The sequence below is a fragment of the Lytechinus variegatus genome, chromosome 7 (assembly GCF_018143015.1).
Source record: "Lytechinus variegatus isolate NC3 chromosome 7, Lvar_3.0, whole genome shotgun sequence".
NCBI classification, from domain to species: Eukaryota; Metazoa; Echinodermata; class Echinoidea; order Temnopleuroida; family Toxopneustidae; genus Lytechinus; species Lytechinus variegatus.
The window spans coordinates 12,764,639-12,780,786 of NC_054746.1; the positions used below are offsets into that span (position 1 = coordinate 12,764,639).

Sequence of the window (16,148 nt, forward strand, 5' to 3'; positions counted from 1 at the left end):
TGAATAATAATTAGAATCAATATATCTATATTTCAAAGTCAGTTCCGTAAGCAAATCCTTTGAGGAAACCATTTCACAACAAGGAAATATATCAAACATGAAAAAAAAAGATGAAGAATTAGTATGTTCAAAACAGGGATACAAGTTATTAAAACCTTTCATATGATGCTTGCATAAAACCTCAATCCCAAAGACTAATGTGGTTAAATAAAGGTGTGATTACTGGGTAAATTTTTCACCGAGAAAGGAACCGGGGCTGTAGCGGGACACGATTCAAGCTCGAGATAGAGACATCTGCCCTGTGGGGTTAATCGCGCATGCCAGATTTTCATGCGGACCAGGCAGCTCATGAGGGAATCTGAGATTTTCCCACTCAGACAACCAAGCAAGCATGCAGAGCAGGGCATTCAGCTTTGAAATAAGAAAACACCAAGAAAGTCGACAATTTGCATTCACAGATCTCAAATATATATAAAGAGCTACTCATGCAGCATTGCCCCCCCCCCACCCCCCCAAAAAAAGAAAAAAAGCATAATTAAGTTTACATTAGGACTAACTGCCAGTCAACTGCATCAGATGGTAACAGATATGGCTGGATTAAAAGGCATAAATATGATTTATATTTATTATTACATTTTTTTACTATATATCTAGTTTGATGCCTAAGGCAAGATATTGAGGTGACTTTGTACATATTCTGAAAATTCACACATAATTTGTGAACTCATTCTACCACTATTTTTTTTTTACTATATATCTAGTTTGATGCCTAAGGCAAGATATTGAAGTGACTTTGTACATATTCTGAAAATTCATACATAATTTGTGAACTGCTTCTATCACTACACTTGACAATAAAAAATGGTGTTCTTTTGTCTTGAAAACATGATAAATGCATTAAACAATATTGATTTTGCATTGTTTGCTTTGTATCCTGTTATCAAATAGCCAACACAGGTTGTTATTGTTAGCTCTCTACTCTCTTAAAATAAACTTTATTTTGGAGAAAAAATTGAACTGAAGAGCTTAGGGCCCCAGTCATCAATCACCAACAACGGAGAACAAGTCTATGCCATATGTTATCATGTTTACCCAACAAGCTCACTTCCCTATATGATTCCATTAATAAACGGTAATTGCCATGGTGATAAAATAGCCCCCAAACAGTACTTGGTCAAGTACCAACATTCATTATACTTTATAGAAGCAATGAAAATTATGATTTTAATATGATCTGAATATTATTGATCAAATGAATTTTCTGAATAGTACTAATAGTATTAAGGATTAGTTTAATAATATTAAAGCCATTAAAAAAAACCCTGTAAATTCTAATATTGGTATTTGCTCTAAATTAGGAATAATAAACAATTTAAGATGGGGCATGACATTGTTAAAAATTTCCATCTATATCTCCAGTTACCTGGTGGGTTTTTCATAAAGCTGTCGGTAAGATATCAATAACTTAATGCCTGACTTGTGACCAATGACTAACGATCACCTAAGGACATGTTCCAGTTGTTTGTAAGTTGTTCATGAAGTTGTGCATAACTTTATGAATCGCTTTATATTACCCATCTGATATCTATAATGAGATTTGGGCTTACCGAGATCGAGACCATTTTGATGAGACTGGTTATGAGTCGGTTGGCTGTTGAGAAGTCTCTCTACCAATGCTATGTGAGCTGTAGAGAAAATAAAAAAACAAGGAAAAAATACAAAATAAAGAGCTGTTATTTTACTATCTAATCTACAGGCATATAAAGTATTAAGGACAAGAAATATATCAGTAAATGCATACTGATACACATATATATATATACCAAACAAAAAAAAGAACCCCTCCCCCTAAAAAAAAAAAGGCTGATTGGCCATGTAAACTTCCAACCCTAATCATTGTTGTAAATAATCATGAGGAAATATGAAAGGTTACAAAAAACCCAAATATATTAACAAATTAAAGAATTGAAGAGAAAAAAATTAACTATGAATGTTATCAAAAATAAATTTAACAAGAAGATACAAAGAATTACATAATATGAAACTGGTAAAATCTTATTTCAAGATTGTATCCTTATCTGTTGTTTGTTACCTTCAATATTTCATGATTTTACTTAACTTTATTTTAAACCATGTCAAAAGGTTTTTCTCTACAAAAACAGGAAACAACATTTTCAATCTTCACTGCTTGACAGTTATTTTCAGAATTATTTATCAACCATGCATGGACCCATCAATAACCTAAATCTTTATTGAAGGTCCTTCAAATAAAATCACAAATAAAGATCTTTGAAAAGAAAGGACTTTGCATGAAAACAAAGAGTTCTTTTGAAATGGCATGGTCCTGTTTTTAGGTTGAACCATAGTTGGCCTTAATGCGAGCAGCAGCCGCTCCCAAACTGTAAATAACATGAATTACTATAACAGATCATGTGATAACGATTCCTGTCTTCAATCTGTATTGGTTGCTATGGTAATAGCTAACCACTGCCATGGCAACTGGCATGTGGCTTTGCTATTTTTGAGGAGAGAAATGATGAAGGACAAAAAACAATTCTGACCTCTGCATGATTATTCAATTATAGCAGGCCACATGATACCAAGGTTGCGAAAATCATTACCGGAGCTGAATAAAATCATTCAATTGGCAGAAGCGGATATCTCATCTGATATTTCTCCCTTTTTTTATAAAATAATCACTTACAATAGAAATAGAGTTAACCACATTTTGCATAAAGTCCTTGTTTCTACCTAGTAAGTTTCAACCATAAAATTAATCAACATTCTTTTTTCTCACAACACATAATACACACACAAAGAGAAGCTGAGAAATATCCTCAAAATACAGTATGTACCTTTATATCTTCATGATTTCAAGAGAAGGGTCTATTCCCTACTTGCAAAGATTGATATATCATAATTAGAAATTAAAACTAATGATATTTTTGGAGGATATTGAAAAGGATATCCTGTCCATTGGTATACAAATATAAAGCCACAGCGATATCAATTTCAAAGTGAATTTATTTAAAGTTTATGGACATAATATAGGCTTACATGAATCCTCTTTCCTTCTTATTCCTTCAATGTGCACAGATGATAATAGATGACATATTCATGTTGAAAATGGAAGCAAGCAAAAGCAAAAGTATAAAAAGAGAACGGAGGTCGGTGTAATAGCAACTGAACGAAAACTGATTTTTAATTAATGAAACATAATACCCTCTAGCCGCTCACATACAAATAATAAGGACCACTGTTCAAACTCATGAAAAATACAGGATAAAGGAATTGAAGAACAATTTATTGGAAGTAACAGTGGTCAATTAATAGCCAATCCACAGATTATATCTCATTTTAACCTATATACACCTTGCCATAAATATTTCACAAATGTGACTCATTTCGGCAGGAAAAGAACGAAAAGAAGCGGGCAAGCTCAAGACAGAGAAGATTATCTGTGGAAGTAATCTAACTCCTCAATTAAAAAAAGAAGAAGCAAAAAATGCCAACGCAAATTGGATGAGGGCATTCTGAGAAGATAGGCAATCAGTAAGTGTTAATTCGGGTGCGTCACTTGGGCCCTTATGTTTCATGCAGAAGGTCTGTAATAAGGTTGGCTTCATCCCGCCGAGTCCTGCCGAGACCTGCGCTGACAGGCGTAAACTCATTAATGTTGTTAACAGGCCGATCTGATGTACACACTTACAGCTGAGAAAGAGGCCCTTCTTTATCCTGCCATGTTGCAAGCGACATCGTGAAGCGGTCCTAACCGCATTGTAATTAAACGAGCTGAGCAGACCCTATTGTCTCAAGAATCTCTATACCATCAACAACACAGACGGGTGAACATAAAAACTCCACTACCTACAGGGCCTACCTGCATCATAACAAATTCACAATTTGCAGTTTTTTGTGAAACGATCTTTCTTTCAAGTTTGCTCAGAGTGTGAATTTAGTATTTCCTTTTAATTTGGAAGAATGCTTTTTGAGTGAAGGAGGTATTTAGATGTTTAATGTCTACAGTTTAGATTGAAATTTGCGACATCCTTTCATCTATACCGAGATGGGAAGTGGTAGAAATCGACTGTATTCTATTTCATTGAATACACCTTTAGAAAACATCCATTAAAATGATGGCAAAAAAGTGGGTCAATTAGCAAAGAGAGAACAAAAATTGAAGGTAATTACTACATTATTCCATAATAAAAGACCACTCACTTTATCAAGCACAGACCTATAGCATTTCACATTAATGTATACAATAAAAGCTGATCATAACTGCACAAGCATAATGATAATTAGTGCATTAAGCATGGCAGGATGTTGCTATAAACCAATCAGGGTATAGCAATATGAGTGAATGATACGTAATATTGATATTTGCCCTGAATTTCAACCGGTTTCTTTTCTCAGGTTTCACTCTCGATATTTAATCATCTTTACGTGCCTTGTGTTACATGACTGGAGTTATATGGTAGTGTCTATATTACTTATTTCCTGCGTAATCATACATCTGCTTGCCGGGGCTTAATCAATTTGCTTTAATACAACAACCTTGAATGGGTATCATGCAAGAACAAAAGAAAGAACAGGAAGAAGGGAAGACGAGGATACAAAATATAAAAGATAAATTAATTCATCAATGAATAAATTTACTAACTATATTTGGATTAATGATTGATATGAGAAATATGAAATAAATCTAATAATTTTGTAGAGTTTTTGCTGATCATAAAAATGTTATGTAGTTCTAATGTTGTGCTTCATTACATCTAATTGAAAGGGGCACCCAATGTAATAAATATTTAATATAAAAAAATTGTGGTATGTACATTTTGAAAATGCTTTGATAATATCATCAATGTTTGTAGAGGTATCCAAAAGATGGGTGAAAGGCATTATACAACTATTAACCAACAACACTCTATTCCTGTGTAACAACCCCCCCCCCAAAAAAAAAAACAATTTTTTTTTAGGCAAAAATATTCTTCCTGCTTCAAACTGCGATTCACAATTCAACTGAGCTGAAAGTATCACCAGTTGCCATGGCAATGGGTAATCACAAATGAATCGAAGGACAAACAAAAATGAATGGAACTTGAGATAGAATTTAAGAAAGGGGAATGCATGATGTTTTAACAGAACGTGTCATATCATCTGATTCTTTTGAATGATACAGCAAAGAGACGACACATAGTACAAGGAAGAATCAACGGAGGGGTGTCATTGTCTATCTACTCCCCCCATTCAGGGAGACGGCTCTGCATCGTCTCCAGCCGCACCTTTGTCTAAGCCATGTTGGGCAAACTGAACTCCTCTGAAGCTCGCTCACAGCCAGCCAGTCAGTCAGCGAAAAAAAAAAAGTAAATACTTGCACACAAAAAGCTCACTTATTTACAGACCCCCTTTTCTCCCTTTGTACATCCAATGAATAATGCACAGTGTAATTTCTGTACAAAAATTTGAGAGAAAAAAGTTGCCTCTGGAAGAGTAAGATGAACTGGCTATTTGCTGATCCCATTAATATTTGAATTACGTGCTACTGTGGATGACAATTTCTAAGGTTCATGACGGTGGTGCACTTTCTGTATGAAATTCTATATTTCGCCACAGAAAACAGATTTGCTACAAGACAACCTGTCAGACGAGAATGCTATTTGGAATGGTTTCCCTATTCTACAAATTGCTTAACCTAGGCACCAGTCCTGGAATTGAAGTTATTCATTTTGTAAAGAAATATTTATATATATAACAAAGGACAAGCAGATTATAATACCACAATACCTTTTCCTCTGGAAGATTTCTGCGTTAAGTGTAATCTCTTTACCCTGTCATCCTATCAATGATTGAGTGCTTTGATTTGATTTCATTCATTGAGAGAATACAGAAACTGAAGCAATCCTATATTTGTAATTAGAAATTTCCATATTGCATAAACCTTGAGAAAGATAAAACAGCGGCTACTAATGCCATTGCATCATGGGAAAGAGCCACTTAGCAAATCAATAAATCCGCCATCTACTTCTTGCCCAAGAATGAATTATATACTCTTATTCATGTGCTTTTACTCATTCACAAACACTCCCAATTAAAAGCCGTCTTTTAATCAGATCGCCTCGCAAACAAATCCCGTGTTACACGACACAGAACAAAGACAAGCGTCAAATGGCCGCAAAACTGAATTACACAAGGAACCTTGTATACTTTCTCCCCCCAGCCACCAGATGTGTTTATAGCGTTCCCATGGCAACTGGGTATTTATCTTGCAGTACACACACTCCTAAATCAGATTATATATTGTAATTACCATATGTTTCTATGCAATGCCAGACTACGCAAAACAGGGAGATGATGGAACTCGGAGCTATAAGCCTCTGGTTAATAATATTTCTTTCTTTCAAATCAGGGTTAATCCAAGTATTAAACTAGATTCAGATCTTTCCTGTTTTGTTGCATTTTTTAGTTTTAGTTTAGATCTCTAGGGTATGCTATTAAATGGAAAGTGCATAATACATATATAGAAAACAGGTATAATTTCATACCTAGATTTGAATATGTCTTTACTTTTTTGGGGAAAAAGCTAAATGAAATGATGCAAGTTTTTCTCAAGATTTCATACAAAAGCAGGCTACACAACCTAAAAGTTTCAAATTTTGTATTGCAAGTGATCCTTGAGCAAATTCAGTCTTTGTGAAAATTTAAACACAAGAAAAAAAATGAAAATATTGCCATTTGTTTCACGTCACACTTAAGGAAAAGGAAAGCAACTATATTACAGACAGACTGTGTGCTTCGGAAATAATAATCTCCAATACATGAAGACTATTTTGTTATACATTTTCTTTCTGTCACAATCTAAATGAAATGATTTTTCATTAATACATCAAACAATAAAACACCGAGTTGGTGCTGACAGGTGATTTTTTTTTAAATGTTAACAATGGCATGTAAATCATACAAATAAAATATTTGGCAACATCATGATTGACATCCACACAAATTTAACCTTAACGCCACTACAATAACTGATTATTTCCAATCGTAAAAATCTGTTTTACTCCAATCCCAGAAATCAATTGAAGCATTCTAATCTTGATTATTTAATTCCATCACTAGAACGAGATCAGCTCTCCAAACATCTCCTCAATCCTCATCAATCTCACGTCAGTATTCTGAGCCGATTCAATCAATTCTGTGTTTTCAATTGTTGTACTTTGCTTGATTCATTAATTCTGCACAATAGGCACAGGAAATTCAGACCTTGTCGTTCATCCATCAATAGCACAACCAACGATGCTGCATTTTGCGTTACTCAGGAAATTAAAGGCGGGCACCCCGCCTTTGGGATGCCTACGACCGAACCCGTTCTGACAAAAGCACGTCGGATTTGAGCATATTCAACAGGAAATGTACAACACCTGGAATGCTGAGTGACGGGGATAATGAATGAATGAACCGAATGAAAAGGATCATCTACCAACGTTTGGGTTGGGAGGATGATGACATGTTTACGCATCATCAACTGACACAAACGTAGCCATAGGATGGGGGGGTTTATTCGGTTTGTTTTTCCAAGTATTCATATTGCAATAATCAAGGTGACATCATGGGAGGTGTTTCATAAATAGTTTTTGTCAGTGATTTCTACTGATAAATGTTATAAGCTACTGACAATCCTGGCATCTGATTGGCCAAGAGCAAATCACTGATAAAACACTTCTTGTAACGGTCCACATATTAGAAAACTCCCATTCCTGACATGCTCATACTTTCTGAGCAAGAAATTGAGCAGGCTTCAATTTCTGAACAATTTAACATTATGAATTAATCACTAAATCCACCTTTCCTGAAACAGAAAGAGCACAAAAACTACAAAAAATCTCTGTCAAATGTGGTTTAAGCAACTTTAATATCATGGCATTTTGAATAATAAAACAAATTCTAATGTTTGACTTCATTACCACAAAAAATTGTAAAATTGTGAATTGAATGGCTAAACTTAAAAAAATTATCTTCATCTCAAAGGCTGATGCACCCATGACTGAAATTCATTTACAGCACAGCAGATTGCAATAAAGAAAACCAATTTATTTCTCCTTCCTTAATGAGCTTCATCCAAGGTTTGAAATGAATTCCCTTCCATAATCTAATCTGCATGAGCATCCCAATTGCCATACGATTTTCTCGCTCTAGATCCGATAATCAACTTTCTCAGACTAATTGTATTCTTCCCGGGGCAGGAGTACGACGGAGCACTGCGATGAGCTTCTCTTTCCATTGCCCCCGTAATGAAAGAAAACATGGAAATCTACTTTACCCCTTGATGAAGAATCCAATAAAGAAACAATAAAACCCCCATTTCAACTGCACTAAAAATAGATAAGCACCCCCCTCACCCTACTCCTACCCCCCTCACCCTACTCCTACCCATCCCAGTCCCAAGCTGTATAGGCAGGTAAATTTGTTATGAAAGACGATTCCCTTTAACATATCAATGCATGGCAAAAAGTTCAATTATAAAATTCAGATGAATCCGGTAATTAGTACACCGCACTGCAAATGAGGAAGCGATGATCTGGATTCCTATAACGGCTTAATGAATGTCCAATCATTTCACTGCCGTACACTAATTGCTTGTATACATAAATGATGCTGGTCATTTTCTGTTGATGATTCTGTACTTCCGCTCGCTACAGTCACACCAATCAAACCAACCCCAAACCGAACGATAACATGCCATTCGAGTTATGTAATAACTTTAATCAGTCTTTAGCCAGTTTCGTTGGTGCAACTGTGGCATAAAAGGTAAGAGCATGGAAATTGACTGAAAAAGGGAAAAGAAAAATGAAAGCTAATCCCAAATCAAAGAATGATACATTAAACATTACGGGTCGTGTGGTCCAGTGGTTAGAGCATTAGACTCATAATCGCAAGGTTGTGAGTTCGAATCCTAACTCTGCAATTGTCTCCACTTTGATAAAAAGGCCCAAGAGTGATATCTGTCGTCTATTACGTCAGCCACTATGACTGATTAACCTAGACGTAAAATGTTTCCAAGGTAATTGGTTATATACCAGCTTGGCGTTTACCAGCAAAAAATGCTGTCCTGCCGAGTTCCTACGGGAGTTACCACCAACAGAAACAGAAACAAACAGAAACCATGAATAAAAAATATAGACCAATGCCATGAGCATTTTCAAAATCCCAAAAGGAAAAATGCAATGCTAAAAAGGAACATTTAACGCTATGATAAGATGGCTGCTTCAATTAGAGAGAGAGAGACCCATCCGATTGATGATCGCATGAGAGAGTTGTCTAACCATGGACCTACATTGTAGGTCTAACCAAACATTATTGATAGTGCTACACTCCTGTGACTTTGCTTCTATTAATCATGGTCTTATCTTTAACCGCTGCGTATATCTCAAGCGTGTTTATCACAGCAGCTTTTAGCGTCACGAACAGAGATGACTGCAATGCAGACAATTACGTATTTCTATCAATCAAACGCAATGAGAAAGAAGGGAATAAGAAAGCCTGGGCAGGGTAGATCCCTGGGCCAAAAGGACATACTTCTTGTAATACAATTAACTTTATCATGATAATAAAGCAAATAAACTTGTAGAAGGTGATTGTATAATGTATCCCTTCTAATGGCTGCATTCTGGATAGAGGTATCTTTCTGAAGGAAAACTGATAGAATAGAATATAACACAGGCATGTACCTCCATATCTACAAGAAAATGATAGAACAATGCCATTGCCTGAAATGAAAAAGGTGATAACTTGTTTAAAACTAAAATATATATATCTCTCTCTCTCTATATATATAATTAAAGACCAAGAATGAGAGGTAGAGATATTTAAGAAGGATTTTCTTTTTCTTACAAAATATGAAAAGCAACACAAACAATATTTTTGTAATATAAAAATACTACTTGGAGCTCTGTTTGAGATCCTGTGCACCAGTCATCTATTGTGAAGAATCCAAATGTTGTGATGCTTCAGTTTTTATTTTAGTTTTAAAAAGGATGTCCTAGCCAGTGTTTCGCTCCCTGCACCCTCCCCGCGATCCCAAGTCTTGCAGAGCTAGGAGGGCTGCCAAGCAAGCTCTATGAGGAATGACTCACAGGAATTCCAAAATTAGAGCTCCCCCTCTGGGTGCCCCAACTCACCAACTCCCACAGGCAGCATGGTATAACGTCGTCATAGCAACTGTTGCCAGGACACACACTGAGGCAAGCTAGATCCAGAACTGAGTCGCCGTGAAGTTTATGGAACGGCACACACACACACACTCCGCCCGCTCTCAAGAAGTTTCCAAATTTAGAAGCCATTACCAAGAAAAACATTTATTAATGAATGTTCATAAGGGATTGATATGACTTGTGTGTGACACCAAGAGCGTCTATTTTTTGCCATTACCTCACTAATAATAATTGTTTATAACTATTCACTAAAAATTCCATAACTTTTGACATTTCATATGCCATGCCTTGTATGCTATTCTCATCAAAAATTAGAGAGATGAATGTGGGTGTTTCATTCTTATCGGACTCAAGTAAGATGGTGTTCATAAAGTGGAATATAAGTTACTATTAATAGCAGATATGAATAGGAAGATGAATATCTTATTTCTATTAAAAAATGATTTGCATTATTTTTCCTAGGCATTTTGTGGTGAACATAATTCGACATATACAATGTAATTTACCACTATTTATCAGCCACAAAAAAGTACACTAATAAACTGCATATCTGATTCGCATTGGGAAAAATCCAATCATTCAATACCTTTCCTGTTTTTCCCCCAATTGTTAATTCAACTTCCTGTCGCTAAGACCTTTGCCTTTAGCACTCAAAGCTTTACACATACAATCAATTTATTACCTACTGAACGATAAATTAAGAATTGTTTAATTGTAGCAATTGTACATTTCGGTTTGGATCAACAGCAATGTTTGCAGATAAGAACATGCTTGTGGGAGCAGCTGAATAAATAGAGGGCCGGGGCAATTCTTCTTTCGCTTTCTACCTCTCTCTTTCTTTTTTTCAAGCCAAAAGACGTTTGGGCCTTGCATGAAAAAATTGCAAGCTTCCACCACTCTCGTTGAGCACAAGTCTTCCTGCATGAATTTTTCAGTGGTGCTATCAAATTTCAAATGGTGCCCAAGATTCTTTCTCCCCTCTTTCCAAATTTAGCATATCCCCCTCATTCATATCCCGTCAAAAATTTAAAATGCGCCGTATTAAGGCTCAAAAAGGACACGGCGATACCGGGTCATATATCATAGAGTACTTGGCGAGATTTTCATTAAGTGGCACCCAGCTTGACTCTTGATCATGCTCCGTTCTCGTCTTACTCCTTCATGCCTCCCTGCATAAGGCTGCATCAAATATGTCGGGATCCCTGTTCTGAATTCTGTTATGAACTTTGGTGATGCGTTATCTCCCCTTTTCTCCTGCTATTACGTCCATTTTAAAACCATTCATGCAGCAATTCTCGTGAGTTCTGATAGCGTACGGCCGAGCAGAGTTCAGCCGAAGCATCTTTCGTGCTGCGACAACCACATGGAAAGGATTCTGGGAGACATTAAAGCGTGCCGTGATCTGTGCAGAATAGATGATGGATTGCATTTTGAAGGGAGTGACAAGCCTGAACAGCACAACGAAAGAAGCCTGAAGCAAAAGAAGCAACTCCAAAGTGATCATACGATCAAAAGAGTACAGGCAATTTGGTATATTCTGCAGTCCATTTGATGGCTTGCTTTTGATGCAACTCAACACAAAGAAAATAATGACATGCATGGGGGTCACTGACATTTAGTATTGATGCCCCTTGAAAAGAATCCATTTCCGGTTTTTTCAGAAAGTTTGGGATAAAATAGAATATTTCATCAACTTGCAAAAGGGACCCTTTATTTAACAAGACCATGATCACCATAACCCCAATGGCAAGGGAATCCATACCAAAATGAAAGAACAACATATTTAATTGATATATATTAATAAAAAATGAAGATCAGATGAGCAAAAATTTAAATGTATGAAGCAAAGTCAAGATGATGTGCAGCTGATTAGATTATGGTAGTGAAAAAAAAAAACTTTTTGAAGCATGATGCACTTTTTTTTGGAAGTTTAGAACTTGGGCTGAAAAAACTGAAATCTCATAATCATCAATCACACATAAGAGATAAATGACAAGGAAGAATTTTGATGAGCCCAGTTTCATTGTGTCTGTAAAATTAAAGATACTAATCTAAGAAATGAGAATCAAGTAGTCTAAACAATATAAAAAAGTACTACATGAAAGGGCAAATTTTATGACTTCTGCCATTCTTTAGTCAAAGTAATTGAGATTTTTTTTCTTTTTATATATATATATATTTTTTTTTTTTGGGGGGGGCGGAGAAATACTGAGCCAAAGAATGTCAAGCATTATTTTGGTGCATGTATTAACTTACAAATCTTGCATATAATATTTACTATTTCACTCTTTACATTTTTTTTCACCTTGGAAATACATTGTAAAATTTTTGCACTCTGCATAAAACTTTATTACAAGTTTACACTTATTTAAGAAAATCGTCAACAAAATGTAGATGGACATGCACTTTAATAATGACAACAATTATTTGTAGTGGAATGAACTTTGAAGCCTGTCGTGCAACAGCAACAATCCTATCATTCATTTTCTATTCTTGTTACAGATCCAATTATTATTATTATCTTAAAGACACTGATGTTTTACTATGAATATAAATCGGTTTTCAAAATGGTTCCATAATAATAGTTTAGGTGTGGTGTGGTTTCAATGTGGCACAATAGGGTGTGGTTTTCTTTTTATCCACTAGATTATTGTGTATCTAAATTGATCTATTATGAACATAAATCATGCGGGATGTAGACGAGACAGGTCTGAAAAATAGCACTTGTCTTTTGATAAGGTTATATGAAGCCTACAGAAAGACAGAAGAGTATTCGAATAATAGCAATCATTTTAACAAACAGTAATTATCTAACAATAAACTGATAAATGAATTCATACAGGCTTGAAGGAAAAATTGATTTATCATTGAAAATCTCTGGTCAATTTTCCTATGATAAAGCTGAAAAGGGATCTCAATAGGCCTGGGATAGTTTCTTTTTCTTTTTTTAAATAGGGCCTGCAGCTTACACATCTATGACCATATGGGACTAAAGGTCCGGATGCAGGCTAATACCATTACTACACACAAGAGACTTTCGCTCAATACATAAGACGGAGGGTTCAACACTGTTAAAACTTGAAACTTTTTTCCAGACTCGAATCCAATTAAATCCTGTTGACCACTCACAGGAACCATCACCAACTGAGCCAGAATTAGTATGGCATTGCTATGGTAACGGACAACAACTTGGGATCAAAGGGGCAAACTCCCAAGGTAGCCATAAGTGGCCTAGAAAAACTTGGCCACTGAACTTTTGGTTTTCTGGTGGGTGTATTCTTTTTCGTTGTCAATCTATACTTCAACCAAGTGACCAAAGTTATATAAACCTCAACTCACTTGGCAAGGGTGCAAATAATGGACTCCTAACAACACTAAATAACAAGTGTTGGCCTATAGGAAGTATACCCGTCCTTTTTCTGTAAATGCGCTAGTAAGATGCATGTCAAGAAATTATATTTGACTTTCTTTCATCATTTCTGCAACAAAATGAAAAAAAAATCATGATTATAAGTCAGTTACACTCACGCCTTCCCCTTTCCTAAATTCAATGGAAAAGATTTGTCAAAAATGCACAAGTCGTACTCGACTTTCAGTTACTTGTACTACTCACACGACAGAGTAGAATTAAACAAATCTTTATCTTCAAGGAAGGGTCTATGTCCTCTAAGCTAAAAGACAAAATGCATCGTAAGCTCTCTCCCAAAGCAGCAGGGTGAATACACGATGACCTTAATTTTCAAAGACTTTCTTTGACTAAAACCGTTTCTGACAGCCACTCAATTCCATGTAGACAGAAGATGTATCAATCCCTCCTCATATAAGCAATCATCAAATGAAAACTACAGATTAAGGAATATACACATATATATGCAACTAGCCATTGGCAATGAGAGAAGAAAGTCGACTAGCAGCTAAAACAACTGGCGTCAGATAGACATGGTCCAGCAGTCTACATCAGCACAATATATCCCATGAAAATTAAACCAGTATCCTACATTATATCTCTTAATCAAAACTGAGGTTTAGAAAATGGTGGTTTCAAGGGCAAATGCTTATTCATACACATTGGGGGATGCTTCCATGTTTTGTTTACAATTTGGAATATGTTTTCTAAGGCACTTACCATGAATACCCTGCAGAATGAGGGGGCATAAAAGCTTTATTGTAAGTTCCTCTAATTGGATGTCCTCTGTGACCATCCTAACAACCAGAGCAGTTCTTTAGAGCCCAGAAATAATTGCATTATTTATTGATTTACTTCAACAGCATAAATATCTCTGCACTTTATGTGCCCTGCCCAGATGGGTCAGCACCATTACTGCCTATAGGCCCTATCTGTTTCCTTATTTCCCATCTTTGCCACAAGATTTATTCCTTTCCATCCATCTATTCAGTTATCCGATTTTCCTTCTGCATTTTGTTTAATAAAATAACTATTTTGAAAGTACATAAAGGCATTTATCCCAATTACCCCTTTATTTTTCATAAATATAAACAGCTTCTGAAATGCCTTCCTGTGGTGAAACCCTGTTTTGTAGTGTAGAGCCTATACGACAAAAAGCATTCATCCATAATTCAATTTTCATAAGTATTACATCAGATACACTTCATCTCAAAATGCTTTTGTATTCTTTTCATATTACTGTTGAACCGCTTTCTCTTAAAAAGTCACCAATGTAATATTCCGCTCATCAAATCAAGTCTCGTAGCCTCAAATCTGAAGCGCTTATGGCCATCATTTACTGCTTCAATGAATATGATAGTAATAAGCGCACCGAGGTATACCGACAGTTAATTTACCCGAGTGACCGATAGGTCTACCCCATGCTGCCACAGCAGCCACACCCAGGATTAATCTCCTGATTAATCTCCGACATCTTTATAATCATTCTTGGTTCATAAATATAAAATTATTAAAATCCTTTTTCAAAGGTGTTTTTACTATTTCATTCTTGAAATCAAAATAAAAAGTTTGCAAGCCAAGTATAACAGTCAAGCCCTTCTTCAGTGGTCACCACTTTTTAGTGAAAACCTGTCTTTAGTCACCACCAAAATCGTCACCTATTTGATAGGAATATGTCTTGTAGAACCTGTCTGTAGAGGCCATTGGTCTACAGGGTTCCAAAACACAAAGGTTAGCGATTGATCCTACGCTTGATTTTCACAATTGATTGTCCAATGTGGTAAATGCAATCAATCATAGAATTGTTCTACGATCATTGCTACGCTTTGTGTTGCAGGCCCCTGGAGCCACTTTTCTTTTCCCCGTGGATGGCCCCAATAGACAGGTTTGACTGCACTAAATCGACAATCATCATAAACTCTACTATCATAACACTTTTTTGGAAAACCGGCTTTCTTTTCTTACGCCATTTTTATTTTCCCCCTGATTTTCTCACCAATACTGTCATCATAATGAAGAATCTGGGATTAATCAATGGAATTAAATGTTTGGGGGCTTGGAAAGCACTTGTGTACATCGCTGTAATTGGGGAATCAAGTTTTGTGGCCATCCACCATCCTCCATGCTTCCATCATCATGATCATAACCGGAGAAAGTAGTGCTGGTAACTCCTTGGTAGGGCTCTTCAATTTGTGTTTCTAATCGTAAATAAATATGATTTACTCTCCAGCGACATTAATTCTCATCAATTTCCCATTTTGTAAGCAAATAGGGATCTCGCAAAGTCTGATCCTATAGAAGCTAGTCCCTATAATTCATCAATGTCCAGTCTTGGTGTTTGCTGTAGAAAATTACAATCAATTCATTTATCAGGCTCACGTCAAGCATTAAAGAAGACAGATGGATAAATGAATGTCGACTCTTGCACTTCCAATGCTCTTTCTAGAAGAACTAAGCTTTAATCAATGTCTATCAATTATTGTTACAGAATGTTGCTTGAAATATTATTGTAGCAAGTTCACTCGCGACTT

General features: G+C 35.8%; 1 protein-coding gene across 3 annotated transcripts in view; it reads right to left on the reverse strand.

Moving 5' to 3' along the window:
• Window positions 1-16,148, reverse strand: part of LOC100500774 (forkhead transcription factor N2/3) — a 64,634-nt gene that overhangs the window by 12,019 nt on the left and 36,467 nt on the right. For all 3 annotated transcript variants that reach the window (XM_041612366.1, XM_041612364.1, XM_041612365.1), the window contains exon 5: window positions 1,608-1,685. In XM_041612366.1, coding sequence (XP_041468300.1) covers window positions 1,608-1,685 — 78 coding nt within the window. The remainder of the gene's footprint in view (window positions 1-1,607; window positions 1,686-16,148) is intronic.